This window comes from Rhineura floridana, chromosome 15 (assembly GCF_030035675.1).
Source record: "Rhineura floridana isolate rRhiFlo1 chromosome 15, rRhiFlo1.hap2, whole genome shotgun sequence".
In the NCBI taxonomy this organism is placed as follows: Eukaryota; Metazoa; Chordata; class Lepidosauria; order Squamata; family Rhineuridae; genus Rhineura; species Rhineura floridana.
In genome coordinates, this window is record NC_084494.1 from 8,200,004 (window position 1) to 8,216,923 (window position 16,920).

The 16,920-nt window shown below is 43.1% G+C and overlaps 1 protein-coding gene across 2 annotated transcripts in view; it reads left to right on the top strand.

Moving 5' to 3' along the window:
• The window catches only part of COL9A2 (collagen type IX alpha 2 chain), an 85,295-nt gene that overhangs the window by 8,728 nt on the left and 59,647 nt on the right, over positions 1–16,920 (top strand). Inside the window, exons 1-5 of one of the 2 annotated variants that reach the window (XM_061597574.1) lie at positions 3,034–3,123; positions 3,460–3,513; positions 6,626–6,661; positions 9,670–9,693; positions 12,994–13,047. In XM_061597574.1, the coding sequence (XP_061453558.1) occupies positions 3,103–3,123; positions 3,460–3,513; positions 6,626–6,661; positions 9,670–9,693; positions 12,994–13,047 (189 nt within the window). In that variant the 5' untranslated portion in view covers positions 3,034–3,102. Of the gene's footprint in view, positions 1–3,033; positions 3,124–3,459; positions 3,514–6,625; positions 6,662–9,669; positions 9,694–12,993; positions 13,048–16,920 lie in introns of those variants that run through there. The other variant, XM_061597573.1, reaches the window with a different exon arrangement.

Genomic DNA, 16,920 nt, shown 5'->3' on the forward strand with positions numbered 1-16,920 from the left:
GGGGGAAGCCATGGCTGTTTAAAGTGGAATAACAGTGGAATAAATGTCTGGTGTGAATGTGGCCTTAGTCCTACTCAGAGCAAACCCATTGAAATTATTAAACCTAAGTTAGTCACGTCTAGTGGCATTGACTATTATTTGTTTGTTTATTTATTTATTTATTGCATTTGTATACCGCCCCATAGCCGAAGCTCTCTGGGCGGTTTACAACAATTGACTACCGTCCAATATTTGTAGTTCAGCCTTCTCTTGTATTTTCTTACACTGATACACAATGAAGGGGCTCCATCAACACAATAATTATCTGCGTGCTGACCTTCCCTTACTCTTCTAATATTGTCTGCTTTACCATCTGAACGTTCTCCCATACTTTCGTCATCCAGTTATCAAGTGTGGGAGTGTTGTTTTTTCTCCAGCGATAACTAATTGTAAATTGAGCCACAGTTAAAAAATGATTGATTGATTGATTGACGATATTAGTCGCTTTTTTCCCAAAAATGGAACTCAAAGCGACTTACAAAAAAGAATATTGTGCTCAAAATGGGTTACAACAGAAGCAAACAACAATTACAAAAACAATTTCATAATGAAATAATACAGCAGTAATAAAACAATAACAAATGTCACAGCAAACACAAAAACCTTTTCAATACTATAAATACAACATTACATTCTTTAGCAGGCCACATTACACCTCTTGGCAATATGGCAAAAATAAAAGGAAATTAAGACAGTTTCATCTTTGCTCCTAGAAACAGCCCACCCATGATGTTGTTGTCTCCCAAATGGGTTTGTTGCCCGGTGCGCAGTACAGCCAAATGACCACACCCAGGTTGAAGGGTCCAATAACTTTATTTCGTTCTGGCCAGAAAGAAGTGCAAGGCGATAATTCGCAAAACAAGCATACCCCTTATGGGGGTGCTACACTTTTATACATTGCAAGCAAAAATTCATGGCACATTCTGATTGGCCCCTTAGTGCCAACCTGTCACCTTCCCATTGGTTGATCTTCTAACTATGCCCTCCACTTCTTATGCACACGGCACATTAATTTCTCCACCCATATCTGCATTCCAGTTAGCCATTACAGCAGCAGCTTCCAAGCACGTATTTTACTGATAAGCTTCAGCAAGCATGTGACTTCCCTAGGCCTTGTAAAATTTAGTTTCTCTTTTTTGTTTTTTCTCATAAACGCTTGCTCTGAGTCATCAATCTTACTCGCAGTCTCGCTCCTGCAGCCACTTCTTGCAAGCCCTCCAAAGGTAGGAGGTAGTGAGGTAGCTGGAAACACCACATTCATGATTTTATGCACGGTAGCACAGACAAGTCCCAACATCTTCCAGAGAACTTGCCATGTTGATAAAATTACCATGCTACCATTTTTTTAATTTAAGCCTTTTCCCTCGCTCTTCAGCCAAAAAAAAAGGCTTACAAAGATCAGAAATATGTATATTTATTGTTTGCTAGCAGCCTCATTACTTGTTGTTGCTGAGGAATTCCAAGAAACCACAAAAAAACAGTGCAGTTAGTGGTTAAAATCAGTGCAGTTTTGAAAGGGTCAGGCTGCCATCTTGATTCAAAATGGTGTGTAACTGCATCAAAACACAGACAAAAAGCTGCTCTTTGATCGTAGGAGCCATCATACAAAATTTGGTTATGATATCATAAGAGATGTTCAAACGCATAGAGAACAGAGAGCCAAACATCTTTCTGAAGTATATAGTAGATTTAGGAAATTTTAGCCTCTCTATCAGTCAAAAAGAGTCTCAAAGGTGGAGTACAATTACAAAATTAGCAGTATAAATAAAAATGATGAACCTGCAGGGGGAGAGGGTGAAATCAAGAACTGGCGCTGGAACAAATAATGAAACAGAACTAACAATTAAACACCAGCCTGGAATGGAAGATCAGCTGGTCATTTAAAAGGCACACATTCTTGGATCTGTCTCACAACAGCAGGTAGCACGTTCCAAAGCTTGGCAGCCACCACCAAAATTGTGTTCTTCCAGCCTGCGAGGTAGGTGGGTGGGGGAGTGACTTTGCACTCGGCCTCCTGCTGCACATTATCAGACTGCTAATAGCACAGTCCCTGCCCTCAGGGCTGTAATCTAAAAAGACATGATGCTAAAGGAAAAGTGGTTGGGAGGGAGCAGGTAAAAGGTAAATTTGGACACTAACAATTAGTTACAAGGTAGGGCTGTTTCATCATAGTTATGTCAGTGTATTTATCAAATGCCTGGGTAAACAGGAATGTTTTCAAATTCCTGAATGTCAGTAATGATGGACCTCACTGGGGAGGCATTCCACAACCAGGGAGCCATCACTGAAAAGGTCCAGGCATGGGTTACTATCAACCGGGCACAAGGCTCTCTATGCCTGTATACACTTTCTAAAAGGGCGTCAGAGTGATGCAATGTTATGCCATGCTGCACTAATCTGGTGCCGCTCCAGGAATCTAGGATAGCTGCTTCCGTCTTGCCACATTTCCTGGAGTGGGGCAGGCACAGCGTCATCCTTCTAGCTCTAAAGTCCTCCTAGCAGGGAGTGTAGGTGGAGGGAATGGGCATAGAGAGGATTGTACCCTGTGAGACCCTTCATTTAAAAAGTTTTACAAAATCCAAAGCCAGGATGTTAGTGTTGGACTAGGACCTGGGGGACCAAGGTTCACATCTCTCCTCAGCCATGAAGCTCACTGAGTGACCTTGGGCTAGTCACCAATGTTTAGCCTAACCAGAGCTTGGAAAAGTTACTTTTTTGAACTACAACTCCCATCAGCCCAATCCAGTGGCCATGCTGGCTGGGGCTGATGGGAGTTGTAGTTCAAAAAAAGTAACTTTTCCAAGCTCTGAGCCTAACCTACCTCACAGGCTGTTGTGACGACAATATGGAGAGGCATAGAACTACATACGCTGTCTTGAGCACCGTGAATGAAAGATGGGATATAACTGTAATACAAACCAACCAACCAATAAAGCAACCCTCGACCACCTCATACATTTAAGGTAAGAATGGGAGGGCCAGAGTAAGGGGGAGGGAAGCATCTAGTCTGCCCTCTTCCCCCACCCTGGCAGTGCCTATGCTTACTGGGATGAGTACTGGAAAATGAGTCACTTAGGAGCCTTGGTAATGGGTGCGCGTGTTAGGAATCTTTTTGCGAAATGCCTGCTGATTTAAATGACTAACTTGCTCCTTGATTTAGCAGCGAAAGCTGCATGTGTGTGTGCATGTACACACATTTTTAGCATGCTGTGCTACATTCTCCCCAAAAGTTGGTTTTACACCTGCATTTCCCATTCCTGGGTTTCCGTCATGGATGCTTTGCAGTTGTGGCAGACTTTTGGGTTTGAATATGAAGTTTTACCCATTTCTCTTCCTCCAGCACTGGACTTTTTCTGCAGATCCCCATTGATATCCCTCAAGCCAAGCCTATTAATCTCTTTTTTCCCCTTTCTTTTCCAGGGCCTAACAGGAGCAAAAGGGGAACCAGGACCGGCTGGGAGATCTGGCCTCAAAGTGAGTGGCTGAGTTGAGGAGATGTGGGGGGTTCTTTTGGGACTGGCTTGTGACTGTTAACAGCCACACCTTGCAGATTCTGTAGTGCGGGACTAAAGTCCTCTGAATGAGGAAGGGTTAGAGGCCAAAATGTTCCAAGGTTGTTTTGGATGCATTCACTTTGAAATCCATTAAAGGTTTAGATTTGTTAGGCAGTGAGGAACATTTGGGGATAAGGTGACGTCAAACTAGATTTGGCACTAAACCTTTCATTAGAAAGCGTATTGCTTAATGGCAGGCTCAGAGGCAGATTTTCAGTGGGACAATCATCCATAGGGTGGAGGGATTTAACCCTCCCTCAGCTGTGATCCTGACAAAAAATACCCTCCTTTACACAGCTATTAACACGGGGGGGGGAAGGTTCCATTGGTGTCAGTAGGAGCTTTCCCCCTAATAGCCACAGCATGGGAGAAGTTCATTGGTGGGATGGAGGGTTAAACTTCCCCTCTGCATGTGCTATGTTCCCAATTAAAATCAGCCCCCCTTCATGCAAAAGCACCCTGATGTAATTTCTAATTATGAGTTTAGCATCACATCTAGTTTGAGCCTATAAAAAGAAACTCTCAAAAATCTTTTGGGTGCATTTAATGTATACTGCAAACTTGAATATCTGTTAATAAACTATTATGTCATGCTTTCTGGCAGACATAGTCCCAGGCATAAATGGCTTTTAGATCAACGTGTTATAGAACAAACCTGTTCGTTTAAATACTTGGGTGTTCTTTTCTGTGAGTCTTTGTCATGGAAACAGCATGAGGCAGTATTACTAAAGGCATAGAAATCTATAGGAACATTGATGACGTTTTATTATAAGGGAGGACAGTTCATTGAACCTGCCTTAAACATTTTTAGCAGCAAAGTGATCACCCAAATGCTTTGTGGAATCGAAATTTGGGGTTTTGATATTAGTACTATTAATGCCTTGGAAACCGAGCAGAATAAATTCTTCTGAAAACTTTCTTCCCTCCAGTCTGGAACTCCTGCAGGTCATTGCCATACAGAATCTGGTTGGCTACCCATTAAGAGAAGAGTAGAATGTGCTCAGCTGAGGTGTTTTAAACAAATTGCTACTCTGCCAAGTGGTCATCTTCCAGCATTGTGATTTGTTTGCAGCTGCAATCAGCACCGATTTTTTTGTGGCAGGCCACGGCTGTAATAGGCACACATTCCCCCCCCCCAGTTGTACGTAATTATCTTCATAATTTCATCTAAGTTGATGCATTTGTAACAGTGTTTAGATGTGATAAATAGGAAAAAATAAACCACACGGAACACCGTGATCATTTACATAGGCATTTACTTTAAGAAGTATGCAATTTTTTTTCGCAACAACAACAACAAAAAGTGGATCAAATTGGCAAGCTCCAAAGCAAGGAGGAACAAAGACAGGGTAGATCAGGATGGAACGATGGACTATCAGAATACAAGTGAATCGGAACTAGGCAGCGAAGCTCATCCCTATTTAGAGCTAGTTATCTGACAAAACTTAGGTCAGCTTCCTTAAGAAATGCTTTCATTGAGCTGCAGTTTCAAGTTATGCCAACTGCTGTCCTCAATGGATGCTGTAATAAGGTGCCATTTGGATGCAGATTATGTATTTGTGGTCAAAATCTACTGAAAGACATTATGCATTATATATTAATTTGCCCTTTTTATAGGGACCCAAGAGAGAGATTTTTGAAACCTTTGTTGATTTATGGCAATGCTCTTGCAGAAATGGTTCAATTTCTTTTGAGTGACACCAATGGCTTCATAACACATAAAGCGGCTCTTTCTGCTTTGGCTGCAAAAAAGATTAGAGAGAACTAGATAAAATTGCCCTAAATTGTCAAGGAGACTCAGAGCATTAATTTGAATCTGAGCTTGCCAATGGTAATTCTGTAAGCTATTCATCTTACTGATGTATTATTGATGTTTGTAATATTATTCCTGTATTTTCTTTTAATGTTTTTGTCAGTGCCTGTGGCTAGCACAGTAAACCTATTTATATGATGATGGTGATAAAAAGAAACGGGCTCAACCTGAATCACAATGCAGCCTCAGACGGTTGGTGCTTCCCATCAAAATGGGTTGCAAAAATTCAGGTGCCGCTGGTGGTGACTTAAAAATTGGGCCTGGCAACTGGCATCTGGATTTCCACAGAGAGCAGGAAGGAGGCCTTCTCTTTGCATGTACTACCTACATGTGTGGTAGATCTGGCTGCCTCCTCTTCTTTCTCCCGTTTCGTCCCTTCACTTGAGGCAGGGCTTCTAAGAGGCCTGGCTCCAGAACCTCTTTCAATGGCCAGGAAAGGTATGATGTCATAGCGGCGGTCATGAGAGTGGCCCTAAGAACATATGTAGGGGATGGAAGAGAGATGAATGCACCACTGAGAAGAACAGGATCCCTCTTGTCATCAACCACAATCAGCTCTCCATGTATACTTCCAGAATAATCTATAAATACTAAATGGCTGCTCAATTTTGCAAACATTTTTGCATCCTTGAGTTCAGCATCATCTTCAAAACCATGTCACAGGGAACCATGGTTGGCCTCAGCTCATGCCTGTATTTTCCTGCCTCCTAAATCACGTGTGGGGAACTTTTGGCCCTCTGGATGTTGCTGAACTACAACTGCCATCATCCTTGGCCATTGGCCATGCTTGGTGGGGCTGATGGGAGTTGTAGTTCAGAAACATCTGGAGGGCCAAAGGTTCCCCATTCCCTGCCTTATATCTTGTCTCCTACTGCTGAAGAAAGGCAAGGGATGCTCCTGGTTCTTGCTGGTGACTGAAAAGGAAGGTTGTATTGCACCTGTGAGGTGGCCCCTGTTAACTTGCACAAGGCAATGACATCCTCCATTTCCCCCTGCTCTGCCTTAGCTGGAGTCTGACAACTATATTGCCCAGGAGCTGGGCCTGTAAACACAAGCGGTTGATTCTTAAGCTGGTAGGGTTGGGTCCTTGAAGCTCATATCTAGATCTGCCCCATGAAAGAAAGCTGGTAGGGACACCTATTGAACTGGAACTTGCATCATATTTCAGTTATGTGGATCCTGCTATATTGAAATTCTCTTCCCTCTTGCATTGACATAGGGCCAACCTGGGCTTCCAGGACCTCCAGGGCTCCCGGTAAGTGTCTATTTCTTGTTGGATCTCTGTTTGTCAAGAAAGTATACCAGAATGAATGCATCCAGTTGTACACAATCACCCATAACGTTAAATTACAGTTGAATGTGATGGGAACAAGTCTTTTGGGCTGCACACTCTCTGCTCCCCTCTTCTCCTCTGGTGTGGCTGTGAGGAGGAGATATGAAGCTTTTGCTTTTAATAAACGAACCACAGTTCCTTGTTACTTCTGAACTTGGAGGAACTGAGGTTTGTTCAAACAAGCCAAGATATTAAACTGTGCTTTGTGGTCCTGGCTTGTTAACAATCCATAGTTTAAACTAACCAGAGATTCCCAGGTTTGGACATAGAGGGGAACTCTAATTAGTATAAAAGCAAAATTAGGTGCTTCTAATCTCCTTGTAGTCATGCCAGAGGAGGAAACCACAAGCCTGAGGCTGATCAAGGCTTCTTCCTAGAGTGCTAAGCTCTGGTAGGGGTAGCCAACATGGTGTCTTCCATATGTTGTTGGATTCCAGCTCTCATAATCTCTGGCCATTGGTTGTGCTGGCTGGGACAGACAGCAATTAGAGTTCAACAACATCTGGAGGGCACTAGATTGGCTATCCTGGTTTAGTGTTAACATGCAAAAGGGGCCAAAGGTTTACGCCTGATCTAGGAGTGCACTTACAACATCTTGATCAGATAACCGGTCTTCTTCCCTGAACTGGGCTCTGGGAAACTGTTCTTCCTGCTTGAAACAGAAGCTGCTGTTGGTATCTCTGCTGGGATGGATTCACTAATCTACTTCCACCCACACCCCAAAGCACTCAATATTCCACTTTATTAATAATGATGATAAAAGTGTGTGTGTGTGTGGGGTTGACCACAAATGTATACCTAACTAGAAAAACATACGTATTGTGCTTTTAAAATAAAAATGGGAAAAGGTAGATCACCTGCCTGAAGCAATTGAAACAAACCACAGGGCTGCAGCAAACTCATAGCTTTACTTTCAGCTGGTCTCACTCAAGCATTCCCAGTTTTTCCCAAAGGCCTGTGTGCAGATGTGCGCCTTTAAACTGTGCTGAACCCCAGTAATGAGGGCACTGGATACATCCCCAAGGAAAAAGGGTTGTGTAAATGGGGTGCCACTACAGAAAAGGCCCTCTCTCGCATCACCACCAAATGGGCTAAGCTCATTGGTGGGACAACGAGAAGGGCCTCCCCTGTAGATTGCCAGGTCTGGGCAGTCTGATATTTTGTCACTTTTCTACCAGGTCTGGTTCCAGGTTCTTGTGTTAATTCACAAAGTGCTAAACAACCCGAGCCTAACGTTCAACTATCTGATTTGTTATGGAGATCTCAGATGGGGCACTTTTTGTGGTTCCCCACACCACTGAGGTTTGGCCGGGCTTTATGAGGGTCTGAGCCTTTCGTGTGGTAGGCCCTGCCCCGTGGAACTCCCCGCTAGTAGAGGTTTGGCAGAAATCATTCCTACCTTCTCTTATAGATCTCCAAAAAACTGTGTTATTCAGAGAGGCCTTTATAATGTGGATTTCTTTTTACAAATCAGTATTTATTGATGTTTTTACTGACATTTTTATATATGTTTGTATTTATCGTATATTGCAATATTTTATGCTTTATTTTTAGGAAAGTGCGGTCTATAAATATTTCGATAAATAAATAAATCTGGAGACAGGTGCTTCCTCAGGAATTTGGTGCTCAGGTCATTTAGGGCTTTGCTTGCTAAGGCTTGTGCTTGCCCTGAGGGTGTTTTCACATACATGGTTTAAAGTTCCAATCCTCAACACACTACAGTAGGGCCCCACTCATAGGGCGGGTTACGTTCCGGACCCCTGCTGAAAAGTGGAACTCATTTAATAGAATGGTGTGCGACGCCCCAAATCCGCCATAAAAACGGAACAAGCGCCGTATGAGTGAGGCTTTAGTCTAATTGCATCTAACTGAGACCGCCGCATTAGCGAAGCACCGTAAAGTGAAGTGCTGTAAAGCGGGGCCCTACTGTATTTGAAAGTGAGATCCATGGAGATCAGCCTACTTTACTCCACAGTAAAACATGGTGAGGATCAGGCAAAAACCACTTTTGAGTCTCTTGCACATCCTTTTAATCCATTGGTGGAGAAGGCCAATATATGGGAGATGTATTGGAATGGTTAAATGGCGAACAGGGATGTAGCACATATGTAGGGCATAATAACAGTTCAGAGGCTGTAGGGGACTGGTGTTATGGGAAGGAAGAGGAACTTCAATTGGTCTAATCACTGTCTCTTAGCCTAATCTACCTCACAGGGTTGTTGTGAGGATAAAGAGCTATGCATGCTTCCTTGAGCTCCTTGGAAGAAAGGCAGGAGAAAATACTACTAATACATTTTATTGTTTTAGTTCCATTGATTAAAGTAGGGCTGCTCTAAGCATGTCTAACAGCGTAATCCTAACCCTCCATGTCTACTCAGAAGTAAGTCCTATTGAATTCCATGGGGCTTGCTCACAGGTAACTGGGGTTAGGACTGCAGCCTAAATCTCAGTCCAACTCTCTGCTGTTATGATGATTGGGGTGTTTTGCCTTTGGGGTGTTTTAACTCTCTGCATTGTGGTTTTGATGTTATCTTAGATTCATTTGTTTGCCTTAATTGTTTTTGTAACTGATCTTATTTGCTTAAAGTTTAAACTGTGCATTCCCTGGGAAGCAGTAATAATTAGACTTGTTAGTCTCTTGTTACCCAAAAGTCAAGTGACTTGCAACACATTAAAAAACATTGATGTAAATACATTATACTATAAAAATAAAACAACCTCCTTAAGAGCCACAGGAGGTTTTGACAGCACACTAGTAACAGAACAATACCTCAGGCTATGAAAAGCCTATCAAGGTATTAAATATGCTAATTAATCAATTAATTGATATGATGCAGCCTGGGAAAATATGACGGCTGCTCTGCCTTTTGGAGATGCCTGTGCCATTTTCAGCAGCAAAAGAATTCACTGTAGCTGTCTTCTTGTTTCAGGGACCCAGACTGAAAGGATCCCCTGTAAGTGCCATTCATGTGAGGTTGGGTTATGCCGGTGAGAGGCAGTGTGCTTGACTTGCGATATGTGCGCATGTGCTTGTGTGCTCCTATCTTTCTCATGCACCTTGCAAAAAGGGGGAATGATCCAGAGTAAGGGCTCATTCACTATCAGAGCATTGTGGGCAGTGAGATTTCAATGTCTTGGTAAAAATGCCAAAAGATCATAGAATCATAGAATAGTAGAGTTGGAAGGGGTCTATAAGGCCATCAAGTCCAACCCCCTGCTCAATGCAGGAATCCAAATCAAAGCATCAAAGATGTTTCATGAGTGCAGCTACTTGGAAGAGGGACCTTGAGCCAGGCTGTACTCACCAGGGTTGGGGAACCTATTCCAGCCAGCAGGTCAGATCCTGGGTTCCCCTATTCCAGTGGGCTATTTTGATAGGCAGGTGGGGACACCCACCTGCCAATCACCATTACATCATGAAAGGAAGATCCCAAGGTGGGTTTGAAGTCGCTGCCTATCAGCCTTACAGCAGGGACTGGCTCCACTTGGGAACCAAATTCAGTGGTGCTTGCATTTCATGCCAATTTTAAAAGGCAAGCCCTCCTTGGAATTTCAGAAGAAAATCACCCTGTGCTTTATAGATTACAGCAAAGCCTTTGACTGTGTAGATCATGAAAAACTATGGAATGCTTTAAAAGAAATGGAGGTGCCACAGCATCTGATTGTCCTGATGCGCAACTTATACTCTGGACAAGAGGTTACTGTAAGGACAGAATATGGAGAAACCGATTGGTTCCCCATCGGAAAGGGTGTGAGACAGGGGTGTATTTTATCACCCTATGTGTTTAATCTATATGCAGAACATATTGTACGGAAAGCAGGATTGGACCAAGATGAAGGAGGTGTGAAAACTGGAGGGAGAAATATCAATAATTTAAGATATGCAGACGATACCATACTGCTAGCTGAAACCAGTAATGATTTGAAACGAATGCTGATGTAAGTTCAGGAGGAAAGCACAAAAGCAGGACTACAGCTGAACGTCAAAAAGACTAAAGTAATGACAACAGAAGATTTATGCAACTTTACAGTTGACAATGAGGACATTGAACTTGTCAAGGATTATCAATACCTTGGCACAGTCATTAACCAAAATAGCGACAATAGTCAAGAAATCAGAAGAAGGCTAGGACTGGGGAGGGCAGCTGTGAGGGAACTAGAAAAGGTCCTGAAATGTAAAGATGTATCACTGAACACTAACGTCAGGATCATTCAGACCATGGTATTTCCGATCTCTTTGTATGGATGTGAAAGTTGGACAGTGAAAATGTGGATAAGAGAAAAATCAACTCATTTGAAATGTGGTGTTGGAGAAGAGCTTTGCGGATATCATGGACTGCAAAAAAGACAAATAATTGGGTGTTAGAACAAATTAAACCAGAACTATCACTAGAAGCTAAAATGATGAAACTGAGTTTATCATACTTTGGACACATAATGAGAAGACAGGATTCACTGGAAAAGACAATAATGCTGGGAAAAACAGAAGGGAGTAGAAAAAGAGGAAGGCCGAACAAGAGATGGGGTGATTCCATAAAGGAAGCCACAGACCTGAACTGACAAGATCTGAACAGGGTGGTTCATGACAGATTCTATTGTAGGTTGCTGATTCATAGGGTTGCCATAAGTCGTAGTCAACTTGGAGGCACATAACAACAACAACAACTGTTCTTTTGCCGCCGCATCTTTACCTGCCCCATACAATGACATCCTATGGGGTGGGCATCCGTGGGCGGGGGAAATGGCCTGCTGGGCCAAATTATGACATCTGCTGGCCTAATTTGACTCATGAGCCAGAGGTTCCCCTCTGCTGGTGTAGACACATCAGACACTGACTGAGAGAAAGTGTAGCAGGAGGCAAAGGCTTGGGGGGAGGGGGGCATGGCTCAGTGGTAGAACACATGCTCTGCATGCCGAAGGTCTCAGGTTCAAATCCCTGGCACCTCCAGTTAAAAAAAGACCAGCTAACAGATGATAGGAAAGCGACCTCTCTCTGCCTGAAAACCTGGAGAGCTGCTGCAAGAGTATTGGGCTAGATTGCTCTGACTCAGTGAAAAATAAGCCAGCTTCATCTGTTGCTGCCTGTCCAGATTGTTGCTGGCTCAAGCAGAATTCTGCTGTCTTGGCCGATGGCCAGAATTAGAAAATGCAAACCCGGAAGCTTCTCCAGGTGAGCTGTCAAGATTTCTTTCTGCTGTTCAGTGTACACACTCTCATGTTCATTGAACTGTCACATAAGCGGGAGGAAGGGGCACTGGATTTTTAACAGATGTAGATGGCATAGTTCACTGTTAGCTGGAGAGTGTCTGTTCACCTCTCCCTTCTTGCTAGCCAAGCCAACCCTTTGCCACAGTGGAGGTCCAGCAGAACCTGTGTGGATGATGAAGAGGCTGTTCCTAGCATATATCCACTTGTGACACCACTTTTAAAACATCTGCACTGGCTGCCCATCTGCTACCAAGCCAGTTTCAAGGTCCTTGTATTAATTTACGAAGCCCTAAACAACTTAGGTCCAGGGTATCTTAGGGACCACCTGAACTCTTGTATCCCAGCTTGATCACTGAGATCTTCTGCAGGAGTGGCTCTGGTTTTCCCCCGAGTTGGTGAGGCTCATTTAACATCGACACAAAATCGAGCCTTCAGTGTCATCGGCCCGGTTCTCTTGAGTGCTCTGCCAACAGAGATTCGGCAGGCGCCTTTTCTTAACTTTTAAGCACCTGCAGAAAACCTTTCCCTTTTGTCAGGCTTATGCAGGCAATTAAGACCATGCCTTTTTTTTGCAACAATTGACCTTTGTTTTTATTGTATTTTTAATGTTTTTTTTTAAAAAAATCTATGGTTGTTGTTGTTGTTGTTGTTTTAAACATGTTGTAAACCGCTTTGATGTTTTTAACGAAATAGCGGTATACAAATATTTTTATAAACAGATAAATATCAAGGTGTTTCCTTTTCACATACAATTTGTGTGACTGAAATCTGTGTGACTTTCCTCTTTCAACAAGCCTTTTAAGTAGAGGCCTTATCTCAGTCTGGGGCTGTGCTGGAATTGTTTTTTAAGATGTTTTTCAAGTTGTTTCTAAAATGTTTTGTTTTAATATGTTTTAAAGTCTTTTATTTTTAAGATGTTTCAAAGTGTTTAGTGTTTTTGTTTGCTGCCCTGGACTCCTTCTAGGAGGAAGGGTGGGATATACATTTAATAAATAAATGAAAAGAAAATAAAGTCTCTTGTTCTGTCTCTGCTTCTTTCCCTTAAGGGTCCTCCAGGCGAAGTCGGACTCCCTGGAGAAATGGGAGCTTTGGGACCCAAGGTAAGGGATCCAGCTAAGATGTGTGAGCATTTCTTGGGGCTTGTTGGCTTTCCCAGGCCTGGGCTGGAATAAGAGCCTGGCTCTATGTTGTTACAGTTGTCATGTCAGAAGTAGGTAGGCTCCACCTGTTGAGAATTCAGATGTACAGAGAAGGCTGGAGGGGATTACGAGCAATCACCAAGAAAAGCCAGAGGGAAAGGGCCATAGCTTAGTGGCAGAGCTGCTGCTTTTTCATGCTGAATGTTTCAGGTTCAATCCCCGACAACTGTAAGAAGGGCAGGGAAATACACGTTTTTTGAAAGCCTGCAGAGCCATTGCTAGTCATAGACTATGGGTGGACAATACTGCGCTAGATAGGCTGGTGCTCTAACATGGTGTGAGGCAGCTTCACGTGTTTGTTAGGAGCATCCATAACTCAGTGGCCGAGCACCTGGTTTGCACGCAGGAAGTCCCAGGTCCAATCTCCGGGTAAGGCTGAGAAGACCCTTGTCTGTGACCCTGGAGAGCTGCCGCCGGTCAGGGTAGACATTACAATATAAATATTTCTTTCTTTCTAAAGGTTAATTCTTTTTAGGCATGCAGCATTCTCCAAGTTTATCCATTATTTTTTTTAGTTTAATATCCTCACTTTCAGCAAACCCAAAGTTATTATAAACATCCAGTGCCTCCTCTCCCACAACATGTAGACAAATGGACGATTTATCTTACCATTTTTCTCTTCTGTACCTATTGCTGCTCGGTAGAGTTCAACCATTGTCTGAACCTTTCCCAGTTATCTGAAATATCTGAGAATTGCAGGCTTGATGGTGGCTGTAAGTAACACGTCCATGTTAATGAGATTCCCACCAATTTAAAAGCGCTTACAGAGGCCTTATTGCTTTCCCTGGGTTTGGTTCCCACAGCTTCTGCATAGCATCTGTTTGTAGCTGCACTTCCAGAAAACTGCTTCTAGTTGATGCAGTGCACTCCTCGTTCTGCACTTCTGGCACCACGTAATGATTCTGGGTCCACAAACAAACTAGAGGAATGGGTTCGAAGCAACTTTAGTCTTTGGAGCCTCTGACAAAACACTTGCAGCAACTTTTTGGCCTTTTTAAACTGCCCAGATCATGTGACTGCAGGGCAAGTCCTCAAGTCACCAACTTCTTAACAGTAAGGGGATATCTCTAAATTGTAATCATTACGATGTATTGCCAAGAAAATCCAACACGGTCACATTTGACTTCAAAAGAGGAAACTTCACAAAAATGAGGGGATTGGTAAAAAGAAAGCTGAAAAACAAAGTCCACAGGCTCACATCACTCGAAAATGCTTGGAAGTTGTTTAAAAACACTATATTAGAAGCTCAACTGGAGTGCATACCGCAGATCAGAAAAGGTACCGCCAGGGCCAAGAAGATGCCAGCATGGTTAACGAGCAAAGTCAAGGAAGCTCTTAGAGGCAAAAAGTCTTCCTTCAGAAAATGGAAGTCTTGTCCGAATGAAGAAAATAAAAAAGAACACAAACTCTGGCAAAAGAAATGCAAGAAGACAATAAGGGATGCTAAAAAAGAATTTGAGGAGCACATTGCTAAGAACATAAAAACCAACAACAAAAAATTCTATAAATACATTCAAAGCAGGAGACCATCTAGGGAGGCGATTGGACCCTTGGATGATAAGGGAGTCAAAGGTGTAGTGAAGAACGATAAGGAGATTGCAGAGAAGCTAAATGAATTCTTTGCATCTGTCTTCACAGTGGAAGATATAGGGCAGATCCCTGAACCTGAACTAACATTTGCAGGAAGGGATTCTGAGGAACTGAGACAAATAGTGGTAACGAGAGAGGAAGTTCTAGGCTTAATGGACAATATAAAAACTGACAAATCACCGGGCCCGGATGGCATCCACCCGAGAGTTCTCAAAGAACTCAAATGTGAAATTGCTGATCTGCTAACTAAAATATGTAACTTGTCCCTCGGGTCCTCCTCCGTGCCTGAGGACTGGAAAGTGGCAAATGTAACACCAATCTTCAAAAAGGGATCCAGAGGGGATCCCGGAAATTACAGGCCAGTTAGCTTAACTTCTGTCCCTGGAAAACTGGTAGAAAGTATTATTAAAGCTAGATTAACTAAGCACATAGAAGAACAAGCCTTGCTGAAGCAGAGCCAGCATGGCTTCTGCAAGGGAAAGTCCTGTCTCAGTAACCTATTAGAATTCTTTGAGAGTGTCAACAAGCATATAGATAGAGGTGATCCAGTGGACATAGTGTACTTAGACTTTCAAAAAGCATTTGACAAGGTACCTCACCAAAGACTTCTGAGGAAGCTTAGCAGTCATGGAATAAGAGGAGAGGTCCTCTTGTGGATAAGGAATTGGTTAAGAAGCAGAAAGCAGAGAGTAGGAATAAACGGACAGTTCTCCCAATGGAGGGCTGTAGAAAGTGGAGTCCCTCAAGGATCGGTATTGGGACCTGTACTTTTCAACTTGTTCATTAATGACCTAGAATTAGGAGTGAGCAGTGAAGTGGCCAAGTTTGCTGAGGACACTAAATTGTTCAGGGTTGTTAAAACAAAAAGGGATTGTGAAGAGCTCCAAAAAGATCTCTCCAAACTGAGTGAATGGGCGGAAAAATGGCAAATGCAATTCAATATAAACAAGTGTAAAATTATGCATATTGGAGCAAAAAATCTTAATTTCACATATACGCTCATGGGGTCTGAACTGGCGGTGACCGACCAGGAGAGAGACCTCGGGGTTGTAGTGGACAACATGATGAAAATGTCGACCCAGTGTGCGGCAGCTGTGAAAAAGGCAAATTCCATGCTAGCGATAATTAGGAAAGGTATTGAAAATAAAACAGCCGATATCATAATGCCGTTGTATAAATCTATGGTGCGGCTGCATTTGGAATACTGTGTACAGTTCTGGTCGCCTCATCTCAAAAAGGATATTCTAGAGTTGGAAAAGGTTCAGAAGAGGGCAACCAGAATGATCAAGGGGATGGAGCGACTCCCTTACGAGGAAAGGTTGCAGCATTTGGGGCTTTTTAGTTTAGAGAAAAGGCGGGTCAGAGGAGACATGATAGAAGTGTATAAAATTATGCATGGCATTGAGAAAGTGGATAGAGAAAAGTTCTTCTCCCTCTCTCATAATACTAGAACTCGTGGACATTCAAAGAAGCTGAATGTTGGAAGATTCAGGACAGACAAAAGGAAGTACTTCTTTACTCAGCGCATAGTTAAACTATGGAATTTGCTCCCACAAGATGCAGTAATGGCCACCAGCTTGGACGGCTTTAAAAGAAGATTAGACAAATTCATGGAGGACAGGGCTATCAATGGCTACTAGCCGTGATGGCTGTGCTGTGCCACCCTAGTCAGAGGCAGCACGCTTCTGAAAACCAGTTGCCGGAAGCCTCAGGAGGGGAGAGTGTTCTTGCACTCGGGTCCTGCTTGCGGGCTTCCCCCAGGCACCTGGTTGGCCACTGTGAGAACAGGATGCTGGACTAGATGGGCCACTGGCCTGATCCAGCAGGCTCTTCTTATGTTCTTATGTTCTTATGATCTAAGCAAAATCTTCTGGTTGCCTTTCTCCCTTCCTGTTATTTACCTTTTCTGGCTAATTCTTTCCCTCCTAACCCTTAATGAAAATGAGCCATTAAAGGAGATATAAGGTAGCCAGAGGTAAACAATGGACAGAGAAAGGCACCTGTGGCTCCCTCCGGCTTTCTGTTCCTATATCCAGGTGAGATTGTAGAATTCTCAGCAGTCAGGGCATAGCTACTTTTCATGTAATTATTGTGACATGTGGCCAGGCCTAAGACCGATCGTTCAATGGAAACTGAAGCGTCTATGATTTATACTCTGCACAAACAGCCCAGGTGGTGATCGAC